General features: G+C 41.4%; 2 protein-coding genes across 3 annotated transcripts in view; one reads left to right on the top strand and one right to left on the bottom strand.

Moving 5' to 3' along the window:
* Positions 1 to 17,195, bottom strand: part of LOC143146187 (uncharacterized) — a 119,394-nt gene extending 102,199 nt beyond the window's left edge. The window contains exons 1-3 of one of the 2 annotated variants that reach the window (XM_076310240.1): positions 17,036 to 17,195; positions 15,409 to 15,708; positions 11,967 to 12,152 (exon numbers count right to left, since the gene is read on the bottom strand). In XM_076310240.1, coding sequence (XP_076166355.1) covers positions 11,967 to 12,152; positions 15,409 to 15,529 — 307 coding nt within the window. In that variant the 5' untranslated portion in view covers positions 15,530 to 15,708; positions 17,036 to 17,195. The remainder of the gene's footprint in view (positions 1 to 11,966; positions 12,153 to 15,408; positions 15,709 to 17,035) is intronic. The other variant, XM_076310239.1, reaches the window with a different exon arrangement.
* The window catches only part of Unc79 (UNC-79 domain-containing protein), a 62,319-nt gene that overhangs the window by 4,065 nt on the left and 37,784 nt on the right, over positions 1 to 20,470 (top strand). The gene's annotated exons all lie outside the window — the stretch shown is intronic.

Raw genomic sequence — 20,470 nt, 5'->3', positions numbered from 1 at the left:
CTTCTCTCAACTTCTCAAAGAACTTGAAAACTACCATCTCGGGTTACAATCCAGCCCAACTCCACTTTCCAATAGCTCTGACTTGGCAATTTCACAAGTGTTTCGTAAAAAAAAAGAAAAAATGTTTGATCTTCATCGTGACATTTCGAAAAGCGATGCCAACGGTCTAAAATCGCGCGTGACTCAATGCGCAACGCGCGTGCGATAAGCGAGGCCTCGTTTCTCCGTTATGTCAGGTGACTGAACACTCCGGTTTATCAACGATACGAGGAAATTTCTTTTTCTTTTTCTCATTTTTTTTTTCTTTTTTCTTTCCCCCCTTTTTCTATTCACGTCGAATATCCGAGAACACTCGACGTTGTACGGCACTGTAAAACCGAGGGGCTGTGTGTGCATCAATGTACACGCACGAATGCAATCACGTACACGTGGAGACACGTACACGTGACCGAGAGCCAGCCAATGAGTCACCTCTCGCTACTTACGCGCGCGAGCGCGCACCGAGACACGCGCGCGCGCGCTCGCGCACTCGTTCGCTCGTTGACAGTGAGGGCTTCCTCTTTTTCGGTGGAGGATCGATGACGAATTTTCCATTGATAAGAACGATATCACGAAAACAAACGCGATGGTTGACCGACCACGTACGTAATGGTCATTGATTACTCGCAGGATATTAACCCGTACGCGATCAGGAATCGAATGAGGATTTTAATTATCTGCTCCGAGTGGCGAATCGTGTGCAATAAATATTTTCGAATCACGTTTTCTGTCAAACGGTGCATTACGTGCCTTCAACGGGTTCCCTTTTTGCCTTGCCCCCGTGGAACTTCATATTGCCGCCATTACCATTATCGTTGGCTTATATTGCCGGCTTACTATGTTATTTTATTATCTTCGTTATTTCTTCCATTATTACCCTACTGTGCAGGGATATTCGAAGAAATAACCGAAGCGGTAAAAATATTTATTTGTACATTTCAATGATTTATATATTTTGTATTATATTTGTAATCTTTTAATTAGCTTGTCACCGGTTTGTTATTGCTTCCATTGTACAGTAATAGTGGTAATTAAATAACCGTTGCAAAACCGAGAACAGTTATTACTACATTTTCAGTCTTGTAATTGGTAATTTTTTTTTTTTTTCTTTAGTTACTTAATTTCGTATCGGTTTAAAAGTCATTAGAGCCCAACGTGAGTTAGTACTTTTAACATTGAATACAAATCTTGCATAAATTTAACGAGCAAACAGACGCGTGAAATTGTGCAGTTAAATCGTAAATCGCGGATAATGGTATTTAAATTTTACAATTCTCGAATCGATTGAGATTAACGTGTTAATTTTTCCTTTCGTTGTACCACGGTACGTTTGCAATTTCTACGTTAGTTGCGATTCTCGGTGCATATACTTTCTTTTCTTGTTGTATTTCAGTTTATGTTAATAGCAGTGTATAGCTGTGTCTCTGGTTTTAGATACGGTACGATTGTAGGAGGTAGACTGAAATATCTCGTTAAATATTCACTTTCGGATGCTCTTGCTCCGATGCTTTTAATAGAGTCGATTAATGTGAGAAAAAATTATATCGTTGCGTCTTGTAAGAGAGCACGACTAGGGAAGCACGGACTTCATTAATGCATACAAGTTTTATATCTTCCCTTAGAAAAGAGCTGTAGTCTGTCCCGGTTCTTCGAGTCACCCTTCACGGTGACTCTGAATGTCTTCGATTCTTGAAAAAAGACTCGCCATTTCGAGAAATTACTCAAATTGAACTCGCTTTAAGTTCGATAAGAAATTTCAGGACTACGTTCACCCCATATTTTTTAGAACCGTAGTATACTTACTTCCATTTTGAGGGTGTGGCAGTTTCATTGTGAGGGACGAATCATGATTCACCGTACGAAAAAGTGATGTTACTGTATTTTTAATTAGGTCTCTTCGTACCGAATAAAGTACAGTAATGATCAATTTCCCTATAAAAAAAGTTTCAGAGTTGTAACATCGTTGATCCAGGTTAGGTTCGTAAAATTTAATAATACAGATAAAAAATGTTTTGAAAATTGTACAATCTGTTCAATTTATGTTAATACTGAGTACGAAGTATTTCAGCCGTAAGACTTTCAATTTAGGTTAGGTCACTACATATACAACAGCTCTGATCGAAACCTACCATTATTATTAATATTCATGAACCGTTTGTTGCGTCACGTTGATTATCTATAAATAATTTTAAAAGCATGAATGTTGTTCAGATCACTACATCGTATAATAATACTCTATAAATAATTCTAGAAATATTCCAAGATTTTCAATTCAGATTATTATTATCATTCTTTTACACAAATAATTTTAGAAGTATTCAAAGATATTCAATATAGGTTAGGTTACTACATCTACGTATACGTTTTACTCAATATTGTTCAGATCATTACATCGTATAATAATACTCTATAAATAATTCTAGAAATATTCCAAGATTTTCAATTCAGACTATTATTATTCTTTTACACAAATAATTTTAGAAGTATTCAACGATTCTCAATATAGGTTAGGTTACTACATTCGATTCTTCGATTCCTCTCGTTCAAAGACTTGGATTAAGACGTATTATAATCGTTACAATTATCATTATCGTTATTATTATTATTATTATTAAAATTATTATTATTCCTATCATCGTTATTCATCAACAATTCGTCAAGCCTCGTTCGGCGAATGCCGCGGAATTTACGTTAAAACGGTGCGCCGATAGGAAGAGCAAAGATTATCGATCGAATCGATGGCGTCACCTGCCTTTCGGTCTCGTCTGGTTTTACGTCTCGGTGAAAGTTCACGCGACGCTTATTTACGCGAATTCTCGAGAACCGACGCGGTGTTTCCGATTAAGTTTTACTTTTGTCGCATCTGGTCCCTGGACTGTCCTTGCCCGGCGACCGATATCGCGCCCGATACTCCGCCATTATCGTTCATAGCGTCTTCTTTATTTTTCTCCGCGCACCACTTTCATCTTTCTCTCTTCTTTTTATTCTTTCTTTCTTTCTTTCTTTTCCTTCTCGTCGACCGCGAACGCGATTTTCGCGAACGCGCGACCATGAATAATTCATCGTACGCTCGACTAACGCCAGTCGATATTTCGCGGCTAGAAATTTCTCGCGCGACTGTTCGCGCAATTACGTACGTTGCCCCTTTTTTCACGAAACTCGCGCGGCCCGCGTCTATTAATTTTGCTACATTCTTGCGGCCAGCGTCACGACGCACCGAGCGAACAAATTCCCCAACGTGGAACGCAATATTGTGAAGTAACTGAGGGGAAGGGGTGGGGATCAATTTATATTCGCTCGTCTAAAAAATTTTCCTCCCGAAAATACACTCGAGAACTGGTTCGATCCTTTCGATTTGAAAATTTCGTCGTTTCTTCTGGGACGGAAATATTGTATCGCTGGGGAATTTTTCTCGGATTACGGATGACAAATACGAGCAATCTATAGCGATTTATTCGCGACGCTCGATCGATCAGAGCCGTTCCTCAGATTAGATTATTTTTCCACGGTTAATGTAAAATGTAATTTCATTAATTGAACAAGCGATAGAATATCCAATTAGATGGATTTCGTTCGAACGAATCAGTGTTGGCGCGGATAATACGTGTTCGATTTATCATTTCTGGAAATAAGAAACTAATTTTCGATTTTGGAGTAATTGGACGCTATATTGCGTGCGGTGAACGCCCATGGGCGGTCGGTGCACGTGCTCGAGTAATAGGGTTACGAGATTTCCGCACGAGCGAGTGTCAATTTTTTGAATTTTACAATCGACATGGTTAAAAATAATTTCGAACGGAGATTTATAAAACGAACAAGTTCATCTTTTTTTCTGTGAAAAATTCTCCGACTCTGGTGTCGAGATTCAATTTTTGACACTCGTTATGGTGTTCCAGTTATCGATCGCGGAAGACTCATTTTCCCAGCGAATTTCTCACGATTCGCGAAAGCCAATTTCATCGAATCACGAGCCAATGTTGCGCAGACGTAAATTGTTTTTTCAGGTGAGCATACACGAAAACCGTACTCCTGATTTACCGATAATTCCCCTTAGCCGCTTCGCGCTACGTCTATTTCGGTTTCTTCGTTTCACCATACCGTTTTCACCATATCGTTGCATGCAGGAAATACGAACCGTAACGGCGTATAGAATTTGTAAACAAACTAAAAATAAAAAAGCCGACAACGAAAATATTTTTCTCCTTTCTCCCGTGTTTATCGCTCTATTTGATTCACATTGTCACGATAAAACGTGATCTAGATTAGAATTACTACTATTGTTAATTACGCGGAGAGTCGAGAAGAAATTTCCGTGTACAATGAAGATTTACTTTGACGTGTCGACGAGTTCGTTTGCAAAATATACCTTATCTCCATTATTTCTTCCATTATTCCCGTACCGTACAGTAATTATAATACAGTAGTATAATTCTGATTAGAGAAAGTATTTGTATTGTACCCATAGTTTAGCGATACTTATTTTATTATTTCCATTATCTCTGTCACGTCTACTATCGTACTGTATAGTAACAATGAAAGAAATAACGGAGATAATAAAAATAACTATTGCAAAAGTATGAATGTAATAGAAATATTTTTTCTCAAAATTAATGGTTTTATCACGGAATTGTATTTTAGTTCGATGTTTTCGTATTTGGAAACTTTCGATTTCTCGCGAAATAAAAGATCTCGATGCTCGAAAACGATGTGTTTAAAATGGTAGATTTAAATTGAGACCCTTCGACGTGTCAATTACTTATACTTTATCGATCGACACGAAGCTCTGCGCCTCTATCGTACATCAAAATTGAAACGAAGTGGGAAAGAAACGATATCGATAATAGATTCCCACGGAATCGCGGCGATCGAAACGTTACGTCTACTTATTGTTCCGCGCCGAATCTCGACTGTTTTCTCCGCCCGTGGTTAATCGATCAATGAGATTTATTTTGTCCTGTTATCAGTTAATCGATGCACTCATAGATTCTCGATTAATCCTCCGTGACGGATAAGATACGCTGGTATCGGTGTATTTGTACCGATGAAATTCCTCGACTGTGAGCACGATGAACGAAAAAAGAAAAAGTCGCGTGAAAATAACGCGAAACAGTACGCTCCAGATCCGTGAAAATCGAGCGGTTTGAATCGTAATGCGATGAACAATCTGTCCGGATTGGAGTTGGAATTATTTGAATATTTGAGGATTCAATTAATTGAATATATCGTTGTTCGAATACTTGAGTATTTGAGTACTCGAGTTGTTCGAATATCTAAGTATTTAAGTACCCAAGTATTCGAATATACTTGTTCGAATATTTGAATAACACAAATATTTGAATATTTTAGTATTTGAGTATTGTTGTTTGAATATCTAAGTATTTAAGTACCCAAATATTTGAATATCTAAGTATTTAAGTACCCAAGTATTCGAATATCCTTGTTCGAATATTTGAATAACACAAATATATGAATATTTGAGTATTTGAGTATTGTTGTTTGAATATCTAAGTATTTAAATATCTAAGTATTCGAATATCCTTATTCGAATATTTAAATACTTAAGTATCCAAGTATTCGAATATCCTTGTACGAATATTTGAGTATTTGAGTATCGTTGTTCGAATATCTGAGTATTTAAATATCTAAGTATTCGAATTTCCTTGTTCGAATATTTAAATACTTAAGTATCCAAGTATTCGAATATCCTTGTTCGAATATTTGAGTATTTGAGTATTGTTACTCGAATATCTAAATACTTAAGTATCCAAGTATTCGAATATCCTTGTTCGAATATCTAAGTATTTAAGTATCCAACCATTCGAGTATCATTGTTCGAATATTTGAGTATTCGAGTAGCTAAGTATTCAAATATATGATCATTCAAACATTCAACTAGTTGAGTACCTGAGTATGTGTTTCGAACATCATTGATCGAATATTTGAATATTTGAATACCACTATTTGAACATACGAGTACCAGAACTTATTAAATTAAAAAATGCTCATCTATAATGCAGATTTAATAAAGTGAAGCAAAAAAAAACAAATTCGAATCGATCGTACCTTAAAATAATTTACACACAATAATTTACACACAATTCGTAACCAGATACTTCGTCGACATTCGAAATATCCGAATCCTTGAGTACTCGAATAACGTGCGAATTATATTCGCGGACTGTTCGAAGCACCGATACTCGAATGTTCGAACGCAAGAAAATTTGACAAGCAGTCCCGGCCCTAATCTAGATGCACGCAACCTAGAGATTTCTATTTTCGTCCGCTCGTTAAATAAATATGAATGTACAACACGGTGGCAGCGTGGCAAACGATTTATCGGTTGCACGACCGCCAGTAATGCTCGACTCGGATCGTAGGCCGATATTACCAATTCAGAATATAAAATCGCGCGTCGATGGCCGTTCTATTTCCCTCGAATGAAGAACAAAAAAGAAAAAAGGCACGCGAGCGTAAAAATGAAATTATAGGCTCGGAAGAGCGCGATGACGAAGCGGACTGGGAACGACGGCCGATTTGTGTACCGGGAATGCGATCGGTGCGGTGATTAGAAATCAAGAAAAAATGTCACAGAAATGGTACAGGAGCGTGGCTGGAATTACGATACGAAAGCGTGGAAAAATTGTTTGATTTAGAGTTCGTGTGTACTATATGTTCATACGACTTCAGACTGATCGAGAAAGGCAGAACCAAGTGGGGACAGTGTCGTTTTACCATTTACCATTTTGACCAGTACCGTGGACATTCGTTACTTCGTGTTTGAAGAAGATAACAGATTTAAAGAAATTCGAATAATTCAAACAATACGTTGCGACTAGTATATCCGAATATGAGAAAATGAGGTAGAGAAAAATCATTTTTTTTTTTAATTTCAAAGAACCAAGTGAGGACAATGTCGTTTTACCATTTACCATTTTTACCAGTACCGTGGACATTCGTTACTTCGTGTTTGAAGAAGATAATAGATTTAAAGAAATTCGAACAAACAATACGTATCGATTAGTGTATCTGAATAAGAGAAAATAAAGTAGAGAAAAATCATTTTTTTTTTTTTAATTTAAAAGTATCATTAAAATTGTTTATCTACAATTGAACTGTAATATAGAAAACTTACGAATAGTGAAGTTTACTGAAGATTTTACGATAGTTTTTCATTAATAAAATGGAGTTTAATGAAAATTGTCGTGCACTCGTAAAATAACGAATGTCACTTGGGTTTCTTGTTTGAACATTTTTACAAACAATCTTGTGAAACACGATTTCACTGCTAGACTCTACAAACGGATACAAAGTTCAGCCATAGTTTTCCACTTGGCATAATGTACCAAAAGGTTCCTAGATATATCGACTTTCGATTCGTATCTTCAAAACGTTCGTACACGTCTTTATCTCAACAATTCACCAACGGTATCTGGTAAATATTTGTAGCAATTTCGCTAATACTATTTTTTTCGCGAACGATCAATATCTACGAAAAGATCTCACGAAGTCATTAGTACGATTTCTTTTCTGGAAGCGAGATAAAAACATTAGCAGTAAACTGGATTCACCAGCTAACTAATTTCTATTGTACAAAATTCGACAAAAAAAAAAGAAAAAAAGTTACCATTATTTTCAAGTACGGTGTTAAATGCATCCTACATTTTACGTTTAACCTATACCTTTTTTAACGTGTCTGTGTATTACTTTGGTAATTCTTTTATTTTATTTTTCGTCGTGGAATCATTGATCTCGTCTCTCGACTTCGCAATAATTCATTAAACACGGTTTTCTCCTGTCCGCTTCCCTGTCCCGCGCGTTGCCCAACTCAATACGAACCAGTCGAATTTCACTCAAGATTTCCACGCGTGTGCGCAGATGCGCGGAGCTCGCTCGCTCGCTCGCTTGCGCGTGGTCATCCACTCCGCGCCAAAGATAGAGTCTGACATCATACACAGAAGCATCACTCGGGTCGAACGAGCGATAAACATACTTGCACGATGCCTCCGCACGCGGAAGGTTTACGTTGCCTGTTAGAACTGTCTCAATTGACACTTCCAATGCACCCGGCCAACGCGCCGACAATCACGCGCGCGAGATCTTCGCCAAAATAGCAAAAATGGCGGACAGAGCCAGAGACGGTCGAAAGGTTATGTCGTCTGATAGTCATACACCGAGAAGGATAATTATTGTACAATTATGTAGCGTCGTTTCGAAATTTCTTCGATTTAGATTATTTTTCACACGTTGACGAAAAATAGAGAGAGATTGTCGCTAAAATAGCAAAAATGGTGTAAAAGTATAGGCGATCGATAGGTTATGTTGTATGATAGTCATCCATCGAGAAGGATAATTATTGTACAATTATGTAGCGTCGTTTCGAAATTTCTTCGATTTGGATTCTTATTTTTCACACGTTGACGAAAAATAGAGAGAGATTATCGCTAAAATAGCAAAAATGGCGGACAGAGCCAAAGATGGTCGAAAGGTTATGTCGTCTGATAGTCATCCATCGAGAAGTATAATTATTGTACAATTATGTAGCGTCGTTTCGAAATTTCTTCGATTTAGATTATTTTTCACACGTTGACGAAAAGTAGAGAGAAATTGTCGCTAAAATAGCAAAAATTGTGTAAAAGTATAGGCGATCGATAGGTTATGTTGTATGATAGTCATCCATCGAGAAGTATAATTATTGTACAATTATGTAGTGTCGTTTCGAAATTTCTTCGATTTAGATTATTTTTTACACGTTGACGAAAAATAGAGAGAGATTATCGCTAAAATAGCAAAAATTGTGTAAAATTATAGGCGATCGAAAGGTTATGTTCTAAGATGGTGATTGTTTCTTTTTAGAAGTTTCTCGATTTAAAGAACAATCACAAGCTTTAGGGTGTCGTTTACGAACTTTGTTGTGCCTGGATTAGGTCCGATAAAAACAATTATAGCAAAATGGAGAAAATTGAACGATGCACAAATTGTTGAGTAAAATGGTCACTGTCTGGGAAATAATTATATCGAGTTTCTTTAGAGATTATTAGAGATTAATTCCGAATGGACAAAGGTAGATACTGTTTTGGAAATTAAGGCTTTTAAATAATTGGCTTTCGATTGTAAATTAGTCACGTTCGAGTGGATGAAACGTTAAAAGTTTCGAACGAACCTAATCAACTATATTGAGATCCAACGAAGCGTTAAAAGTATTTGGCTACAATTGGCCAAGTGACAAGAACAATTTTCCTCTAAAAGTCCTATACCATTTGTTTTTTTTTTTTTGACAAAAAAACTTCGTTTTCAATGATCAGGGTCTCGAGGCGAGACGAGTTGTTTGATTTTCTCAATTTCGCGCAGCCTCGAGTTCTTTTCTTGTTTGTCGCGTATATCAAGCGATTGCGATTTACACAGGCTCAGATGCTCAAGGCTTATGGTAGCTCGTAACACTTGCTGCTATATTGATAACGCACTGTACACAGGCGCGCTCGCGTGTAAACATACGTCTTTGTGCTATCAATCTGACGTCATGAAGTGTACAGATAAAAGACAGATTCGTGGTGGCGCGCACGGCCCACGGGCCTCGATGGAAGAAAAAAAAAAGAAAAGAAAAGAAAAAGAAATCACGACGATGAATCGCCATAATTTTCTTAATGGAAGACGTCCTCGAAACTACTACAAGCCGGGCACTTCGCTCGGGTTCCACGAACCTGATTCTACGCTTACACTTTCTTCGTTTCAAGATGCCGAGAAGTATCGCTGAAATATTTTACAACGAATTCGATCGATCGTTTAAAAATTCTAACCTTCGTTACAAGTAAATTCGAACGACACCTGCCGGTGTTATATAATTCCACGATAATTGTTACTTCACCGAACAGTGTGCTGCTACAATGAAATTGAATCACAGCGGTGAAAACGTGTGTAAATTACCATTCTGTAGTATTTAATACATTTGTATTTTGTGATTGAATTTGTACTAAAATATCAGTATCACTTATACCATGTATCGTGGGAAGAAACATAAATCGTTCCTGGGTCGAAGGCAGTACAATATGAACGTAGATACTCGATTAAGTAGAACGTGAACGTCTGACTCAATACTAGTTGCGATTCCATTCAAGCATAATCTTTCCTGCTCCCTGGAATACATTCGACTTTGAAACTACTCGATTCTTTTCAATGTCTTCTCAACATCAAATTTCTCAGATATAGCAAACCTATTCAAGTCCCCTGTAAGCTGTCACAAAACCAATACCAATGTATTCTATGGAAAAAGAAAAAAAAATCAATCCCGCGCTAAAGGAACTATAATTACTAAATAAAACGTGACAAGTGTCGAGTAATGTTTTCTCGATAACCACACGTCAGAAAGGTCAACCAAAACGATCAGGAGTAATTTTTTCTGCTCCCTTCAATACCATCTTCGACGTACGAAACTTCTCGATTGGTTCTCGTAAATGTTTAATGTCAAATCTCTCGAACGTCGAATCCCCTGCGAGTTGTTGCAAAATACCGCGCCATTCGAGATTAAAAATAGCGCTCGATTCGTCACGGTAGTACAGCGATCGCTCCAAAAAAGAGAAAAAAAAAAAAAAAAGAAAAAAAACACTCGGTGTCAAATCCACCGATTTTTCGGGTAATCTGATCATTCCCCCGTGATTCGTGTGATTTTTTTTTTTTTTTTTTCATTTACGTTTTCTCTTCTTTTTTATTATTTTTTACCGCGAAAAGCGACGGTCGAGTCATCGATACCAGAGACAAGAGGAATGCCGTGTCCGCGAGCGCTCGGCAGATAGAAAGTGGTTCTCGAACTGGAGTGGCGTCGCACACAACTTGACTCACCGATTCTGCGTGTCGTGCGCCGGTGGCTCGGCTTACTTACCCAACCGTCGACCGCGGTATTTATATTTATGCCGTTGACCAGCCCGCTCGTAATACTATTTCCGCGGTAATTACGTATTCGAGCCGCGTCCGAGTTTCATTACGACAAGCGCCGTCCGATCGACGGTTCGCGAATACGTCCACCCGATGTCGATCGAAACGTTTCAATTTTCCCGCCATTTTTCGCGACCAGAAGCCCCTCCCCCTTCTACTCGCACGAAAATAAAAAAAAACGAGAAACACCCGACGATTTCGTAAGAACACCTCGAACGTGGTAACTTTGTGCAAGAACGATCGACGAGTATCGGAGTCTCGTTCTTGGAAACGAGGTGTCTCGTCACCTAGATACCGGTAGCGTCGCTTAGAAGTAACAATCCGCGATACGTCTCTTTGTCCTCGCGAAACAACGATCGAATCGTATTGTAAATCGATGAACGCGCGCGAACAGCGATAAACTGATAATCGCGACAATTCTGAATCGTCATCGTTCCGTGGAAAGAAGAAAAAAAAAGAAAAACTGAATCACGAGCTCGATTTCTCGAAACATCGTGTCCACGATTTAATAAGTATCGTTGCATCATCGCGCGAGGAAACTCGCGATACGATGTTTCGTTGTTTACGATCGCGTTACAATTGTTTTCTACGCAAAAATTCTCCGTCGAACGCGATTGTAAATTATTCTACGCGTAAAAATCAATGAAAAACGTCCAGTGAATTTTAATCGTACGAGGTTCCGTTTCGGAGGAAATCACATTGGAAGGTGTACGGGGCACGCGGGTGCCCCGCGAGTTTTCGTACTCCATTTTCTCGAAAACCACGCCTCGTACGGGAATACGGTACTGCACGTTATTCGTGTATTTTTTCCCGTAGAATCGTCTCGTGTTCTTCACACGGTCCCGTATCTGCACGAACAACGGGTATTCAGTACGGAATACGACAACCGCGCGCAAACAGTTTTATCGCAATGCAAACGGGAATGCACCGGCGTCGCGTTGATTTCTCGAGGGAAAAACAGCATCGGGTGGCGGGGAGGGGGGGAAGGTTGACGTACTCACCGATCGATGCGAATTTGAATCTCTTGATCCTCGGGAGAGTGGCAGTAGTGCAGGCGCGCGCCAAGGCTGGCATGGTGCTCTCTCTCTCGGTCAACGTGTTCGGTCGGGAGGAGTTGGACGATGCTTCCAGTTCTGGGACGGCGGCTCGTTTGACGACTCTTTCCTCGGTGCCAGTCACCTCTACGGCTAATGAACGCATCCTCCGTTGACGCGTGTAATCTTGTGACGTGTATGGTGTGTCATTAAGCCGTGGCGCATCGTGTGTCATTAGACCGGCGGGTTGCAAAATTTCGCGCGATACCGTGACGCGGCGGCGGGCATCGAACAGGTGGTCGGGTTGGTGGGAAACAAGGCTCGCGAATCGTAACTCGGAAGCTAACGCCACCTAACACGTACCTAACCTATACCGGAACGTTCGAGTGAACGCCTCCCGGTGGAATTCGGTTTTAACGCTGAGAATTTTCGAGAAGAATTATTCCACCATTTTTGGAAGGGTTGTTTCGTTGCAGAATTAATTGAGAAATTGTTTCACTATTGCCGTGTATTTACAAGGGAACAATTTTTGGCGGAAAATTTGGAAAAGGTTATTTCGTTTCAGAATTAATTGAGAAATTGTTTCACTATTGCCGTGTATTCACAAGGGAACAATTTTTGGCGGAAAATTTGGAACAGGTTATTTCGTTTCAGAATTAATCGAGAAATTGTTTCACTGTTCACCAATATTTAGAAGAAAACAATATTGGCGGAGAATTTTGGAAAAATTTTTCCGTTTCGGAATTAATTGAGATATTGTTAAACTACTATCATGTATTTACAAGAAAACCATTTGGTCGGAAAATTTGGTAAAAGTTACTTCGTTTCGAAATTAATTGAGAAATTGTTTTACTATTGACTGGTATTTACAAGAAAAAAATTATTTCACTATTGGTTAGAAAATTCAAAGAAAGTTGCTTTGTTATTGCCTGAAATTACTAAAAAAAAATTCGATATTGATCAATATTTAAAACAGAAAGTTATTTATATATAGTATTTACAAGAAAAGAATTACTTCACTATTGATTAGAAAATTCAAAGAAAGTTGCTTTGTTATTGCCTATAATTACCAACTAAAAAAATTTCGATATCGTTCAATATTTAAAACAGAAAATTATTTGTACATTGACGAGAATTTCTGATAGAATTACTATCACGAAAATACATGTTTACCAGTTACTATTCTCCACCTATTCTCGTAGACCAAATAGTCGACCCTGTCATTGATCGCAAATAAATAAATATTTACTGTAGCAATTTTGTCCGGGTGGATGAAACGGGACGTGTCTGGGAAACAGGGCAGATTTCCAATTCTCCCTCCTTGGTATATTATCTTAAGATTCTTGGACATCAGCCTGCGACTAATGAAACCATTGTCAGACACACACGTGATGCACAGCTGTCCAAGAATCCGAAAACGATTTCGAACACGATCATCTTTTTCTCGAGTCTGCTCCACTTGCCAAGAAATCGGTGTCTCGACTGGAATTCACTGACCAACAGATCGACAGTCATATTTTCTTCTCGTGCACCATTCAACCTAACAAATCCATTAAACACCAAGCTACGATTTCGATAATCTTCTCGACGAATCCTCCAGAAGGTTTTGCAATCGTTCTTATTATTATTATTATTTTTTTTTCGACCTCTTTCTAGAACCCCGAAACGCACACGCATATGTTTCACTGCGTTTCACTGCGTTTCACAGCGTTTGCAGAATTGGTCGCGAGCTTGGAATGCAATGGGCCAACTTCCGCAGCGAAGTCAGCGATTGCTTATTCGATGATCGAGCGCGACTCCGTTGAACCGCAACCGTGAAACGGAAAGCGTATTTCGTGTATTTTCGGGCGAGGGAACGACCTCGAGACGAGATCGACTCGTTGCAACGTTGAATCCGACATTGAGGCTACGTAGCACGTGCGTGGCAGATGCTCGTCGTCGAACAATAAGACGCACGGAAATTATTCCGGAGCTCGGTTGCATAAACATTTCTGCGATTTGGAATTCCTATTCGGATATCGTGGCACAATGCTCGGTCACGTGGGCCACCAGCGATCGATTATTCATCGTCCTGTTATTCACTGTCAGCGTTAACCGCGATCGAATCAGCGATACCGTAGACGTCAGTGTTCGGTACACGCTTCTCTCGTTGGTCTAGGCGTTCTATTTTTTCACCGATTCTGTGACTGGTTACGTTGTTACCCTTTGAACCCGAGACGTTAGTTTTCGAGACTTTGGACCAGCTCGTTGGCGTCATCTTCCCCAACGGTGATACGTATGCTCGATTTACTTGAAATATCAGTGACTCGATCGAGAGATACGCATTAGAAGATACGATGACGCATTGTAACGATCGCGGTTCCCGATTCCACGATAAACACTTTAACAGTGATCTATTGTACAGACTGACCGGGGAATATTTTCAACGTCGATGGAAGGTCACACCGACCTGAAAAGGTCGTATACATTGGGAATCTATTTCCATTCGTTATCGAGATAAGAGGTGTTTCGTATCGTTTCGGTGTGGCTACCTGTAAGTCAGCTCCTAGCTTTCGATAGGTCTGTTTCTATTTTTATGGCTACCGCTAATGGCTCCATTAGTGTCCCGACGTGTACTCAAAGTACACCGTGAAATGGTATCCCGAGAAGAAAGAATCCGACGCGCGAACCAACTCTCGAATGGTTCTCGTCTACACACGTCGAATAATTCTAATTCGATCGAAATCGTGATACAAGTATCGTCTCGTTCTCCGCTATTTTGTCAACATGTTTACCTCGCGGTAGAGTAGGCCCACGATAATCAGGAGAATACGACGTCCGAACTAATCTAAGAAGTGAATGGTCTCGATGTGTGTCAAGGTGAACAAAGAATTCCAATTCAATTATAAACTACTCGATCATCGTCCGATTCGCCACCACTCTGTCGACTTGTTCATCGTTTGAAATAGTATCGCGTGAAAGCAGAGCCGGTGAAAGTGTGAGCGTCATTTTCGCACGTTTACGAACCCGATACCTGAATCGATCCCGAAACGGTGACATCGCTACGAAGTAAACGACACGAGTCAAGGTGGACGAACGAAGTCGATCCGATCGTCAAATTACTCAACATCGACCAACACCGAGACACCTAAATCGATCGAGGAAACGTCCCGACGTACAATCCCGAAACCGCGTCGTAAATCACTCGAAATGGAAAAACGTCACCCTATTTGTCATCCACTTGTCCGATCCCTTCTCCACTCTTCCGAATATACCCGTGAAAGCCACGTAGACCGTACGATCGACGAATTGACCGAGTCGATGACCAAATTTCTGACACGTTGGCGGGAACGTTGGCGGCTTAATGACACACACGGTCCACGTGCGTGGAGACGATCGAGAAGCTTCTCTGGCCGCCGTGCGAACTTACTCATCGACGACGGTCTCTTCACAGACGTCCCGGCGAGCAACAGCCCCGACGATGGTTTACCACGATGGTTCACCGCTGACTGCGCCGCGGTCCGGCCAGCCAGGGATATCTTTGCGCTCATCCTCGCCGCGGCTGCCGATTCCTGCGATCCTGACTCACGTACCGGGAAGTCGAGCACGGAGGTCGCGTTGGCATACCTCCTCGTTAAATCACGCCAGACCTTCTCGCCGCTATTATTCGATGGAACCGGCTGATACGTCCGTTAGGCCTACGTCGGTCTCGAGTCTGCTGATCGAGGATCTGTAAAAGGCAACCATGAGAAACGTACTTCGTCGGTAGGTCCATTTTAGGTAGACGCGTCTCGTACACTTTAACTTTAACCCGCCGGTTTGAACCCGGTGTTTGGGTCTTTTTTGGACCCTTGGCGTTTTTGCAATTTACAATGGTTTTCCATCGTCGAAGTTACTACAATGGACACGATGTGGTTGAGTGGATGGCTACTGGGTTTAGTTCTCTCGTTGTGTTATGAAATCGAAAGCATAGATTGGGAACTGTTTATGATTACAGATCTTGGGTGTATGGAAGGGACGTGGAAGGGTTAAGAGTGTGGATTGTTGCTTAGAAAAGTTTGTTACGTGCAACGTTTGATGTAGGACTCGTCGTGTACGTTTGAGTGGAGTTCCAGAGCTGAGGAACTTTTCCTCATCCTGTACGGTTGCCATAATAGCGCAACGTCCAGTTGGTTCTGTGCTACACGATGAGAGCTCGATACGAAATGTTCATACATCGGGGATGGGTAAAAACTGGTCAACTTTTGTTTGTTCAAGTTCCATTCGATACGTAATGTTCATATTTGATTTGTGTAAAAATTTCATCCATCCTGTCACAGAGACATATGGAAGGGGAACGAACCTCTACCTGAACCTACTAAGGGGCCTCATGCGTGAAAATTCCTGACGTACAGTAGGGAATTGGAGATGACTCCTGGATTAAGGAAAATGTGGTATCTTGTATAAGAGGAATGTGAACAATGTTGAGTGATTTTGCAATTGTTTCCAGAGGTCAACTTTATCCAGTATGACAGAGTGCATGCTAGTGTCGCGTACAAACGACAGTGGGAGAACAGAGGTCTCGTGATATCTGACTTGCACTAATCTAGACACTATCCGTGGGTGATTCAATCGCGTATTTCTGTGTACGCCTACTCGATGAGATATCCAGCTGTAGACTATTATGTTATAATAATGAAAACACGTGTCACGCCTAGACCCGACAGATTTCACAGAGGCCTTATTAGGCAATCACGTGGTATATTTGGACCGAGTGAGAGTGAGTTCTGAGGGGAAACGCCCTTGGTGGGGTAGGTGGGGGACAACTTTCACCGAACCCGATTGACGGGCAACTGATGCCTCCGCGAATCAGAGCGCGCGTTACAGCTCGCGGCCAATTGGCGGACAATGAACCACGTAACGCCCCAGCGAGACCCAATGGGTGGGGAGCGACCGCGGGATGGATACAGCGTCTGAGGCGCAGCGAAGTGGAGGGGATGCGGGAGATCTTGCGGTACGCGCACGCGCAGTAGGGGCTTCGCTCTCGCTCGGCCAGACTGTACGAGCCAAGTACCTACCAGGAGGTCGAGATCGGACATTTTCCAGGCATAATTTTGCTTTCCAGGTTTGTTGTTCAGCCGCTGCTGCACGCAAACCTCGATCGTCGCTCAGCATCGAACGGTAGTCGCTTCATGTTTCCAGCTCTGGGAAAAATGGTGCTCCAAGCTCCGAAAAATGGCGCTGAATACTCGTCGTTTCGATCTGAAACGTAAACGGAACCTCGTTACTCACGAGCCGAACATCTCAATTGCAGATGTGGTTTCAGTGTTTTGCAAAAGATTCCTCGAATTGTGATCGCCGTGGTTAATGTTTACAGGATTCACGTGGGGCCTGGATCACGTACCGGGAAGTCGGAAATCGGAGGTCAAAGCGATCGTAAAATGACATTAAAATCGCGAGGGGCCTTCCATTAACGATCCCTGGGCAACCTCGCTCGGGAATCACCATATTCGACGGATTAACCCTGGATCGGACTTCCAGCAGTCCGTTCTGAAACTGGACACGTGGTCGCATTCGTTACTTCCGTCACTTCCAAGTACGTTTTCGAAACTTTGTTCGTCCACTTTCCTTCTGGCGGATTGTTGACAGCTGTATTTTTTTTTTTTTGGAGGAGGAGGAAGAGGGGAGACATTCGCCACGCTTTTACGACAATATTATCGTTTCCGATGGCCAGATTCATCGTAAAGGAAGGCTACTTTCTAAATTTACGATCTACCTTCGATAGCAAATTTTCTGTCGTTGTACCGTTTCTTAATACCCGTGAAACAAAGTAAATTCTCCTTCTATACTTTGCGTTCCGATTCTGAACGATTTTTTCTCCATTTTACGATATTGCTTTATCTTCTTAACGCGTAGAACGACTCCGAAGGACTTGTAAATAAAAAATCAGATCCTATATCTTTCAAGTGCAATTGAACCAATGCACTCAAATAGACATCCACGACACTGATCCCGAATTGGACAAGTTCTATGTACAAAATAATCCTAGCGACTGCGCAAAACTACATTTCAAGATACACCAAAAATTCCTGGAAAGAAACATTACACAGGACGATGACACCTATTATCCTACAATCATCTCACTGAGGAACATTTTACTCTAACCCAGTAATTAGAATCACAGTGTACATACAAATTATCCAATTCCAAATCGATGTTACAGGTACCCATTTGATAAATCTAGGCCATTATTTCTCCCAGCTGGATACTCCCATATGTATGAACCAATCCGGACCCAAATTCGAATAAAAATTAGATTCAAGGGCGTGTTGTTTCCCAGTCGCGTCGGTCCGCAGGTATCCGAAACTTATGACCGCGCGTTGAGGTCAGAATTTTCGTAACATCTCTCACGATACGGTATTCATGGAATAAAGGAAGATCCTGCACGGTTGAAGAAAAAATTGTCCACATTCCTCCTCGCTCATGGGCACCAGATTCCCCTCGACCTGGTACCGATCTTTCTTTCTCCCTGCGAGAAGTCTGGGTTCGTTGAACCTCATTTCCCTGGCTCGAAGTCTCAAGGGAATACGGAGAATGAAAGGAAAAATGTCTCCAACCCCTTTCGTCCCCCATTACCCTGGTGAAACGAGCCAAGCACTTAATCTTCCGATCGTCGAGTGCCCGCGCGGCCGTGAGAGTGCAGCGGTTCATCGCGAACAATGTCCCGGGCGAATGATTTCGCGCAAGAATAACATCGACGACGGAAAAACACGAGGGACAGCTGCCGGGAGCGCGTTGACTCCTTTGACTCACGACGACGGCGACCGGGCACCGAAGGACCTTGAAGAGGGAACAGGAACTCCGCGGGCTCCGCGCCAAGGCGAGCCAGAATCGCGCGTCTCTTTGTCCCTAACTTTCCTGCCGCGTCGACAGCGCACCCGTGAACTTATCGCGATTGTTGTTAAACATCCAGCCACTAGGGATCTCTGGGTCGAGTCATCGAGATTCACGATCGGGGAGTTGTGCACCCGTGAAAATCTTCATCGAGATCTTCGGGGTACGATCGAAGAATACACTTGAGGTGTTCGGGTGAAGAAATGGAACGAACGAAACTCGTGTTTTTTTCATATTTCTGTACGATGAAAGAATTGAAGGAAGACTGGAGATCGTGTTTATCGTAATGGTTTTGATTGTGGGAAATTAATGTATCGCTGGTACGGGTCAATAAAGACCCGAGGAACGCTCCGAGGTGGGGTCGAACATCTGTACGATGAGAGAATTGAAGAAACACGGGAGATCTTGTGTATCGTAATGGTTAAGATTGTGGGAAATTAATGTGTCGCTGGTACGGGTCTAGAAAGACCCGAGGAACGCTCCGAGGTGGGGTCGAACGTCTGTACGATGAGAGAATTAAAGAAACACGGGAGATCGTGGGTGTCGTAATGGTTTCGATTGTGGAAAGTTAATGTATCGTTGGTATGGGTCAATAAAGACCCGAGGAACGCTCCAAGGTGGGGTCGAACGTCTGTACGATGAGAGAATTAAAGAAACACGGGGGATCGGGTGTCGTAATGGTTTCGATCATGGAAAGTTAATGTATCGCTGGTACGGGTCAATAAAGACCCGAGGGATGCTCCAAGGTGGGCTGGAACAACGAAGGTTCGTTTGTTTGTGATATACGTCGCTCGGGACCCAGTAGAGCTTTATAGCGTGTAGTGCGGAGTGAGTGATCCGGTTGCTTCTATATTTTGCCGACAGATGGCGATCGAAGAAAAGACAACGAATTTTCTCTTATGAGAAACGCAACACGAACATCGTTTGTGAGAGAATCTCTCGATAGAAAATGATCGTCCGTGTGCAGACGAGACTATTTACTCCATGGTAGTACACAATCGCAGGAAATGAAAGATAAACGAAGTTTGGAAAAGTTCGTGCAACCATGCAATGGATAACCATACCTCGTGACTCAATTATACTCATTCTCTCGTTTTTTTTTCCCGGTTTACTTATTTTCTTTCGTATTGTTTATATACTTTCCCAACGCGACAACAACGTACCATTATCATTAGGAAGAGAAGTCTACTTACGAACACAAAGGACACTAACCCCTAATCAGTGTTACGTCAACGTCTGTCCGCGAACCACGAAAAGAACGTGTACCGGGTGTCCCGTAAATACGACTTCGGTTACGAATTCAGCGTTCGAAATTAATAAAAAAAAAAAAACAAAGTTCGCGTCAACGTACGTCCCGGTTAACCTCGTTTCCAAGTTGCAGCCCATTTTTAACGACGCTAACCGGCCTTCCGTCGTTATCAAATGTTTACAGAAAACGCTATGAAAAATATACGAGACGCGCTACTAACGAGAGAACGAACGGATCGTGAGTCATTGCAACGTGTAAGAAAACTGATTTATAAATAGTCAATTTATAGATCACACCGTCACGTGTTAAACAGTTAGGTTTTCCAACATTCCAATCGCTCTTTGTTACTTCCTGTTCCCCTTACTTTCGT

The sequence above is a fragment of the Ptiloglossa arizonensis genome, chromosome 4 (genome assembly GCF_051014685.1).
Source record: "Ptiloglossa arizonensis isolate GNS036 chromosome 4, iyPtiAriz1_principal, whole genome shotgun sequence".
In the NCBI taxonomy this organism is placed as follows: domain Eukaryota; kingdom Metazoa; phylum Arthropoda; class Insecta; order Hymenoptera; family Colletidae; genus Ptiloglossa; species Ptiloglossa arizonensis.
This window is presented reverse-complemented; position numbering and strand designations above follow the sequence as displayed.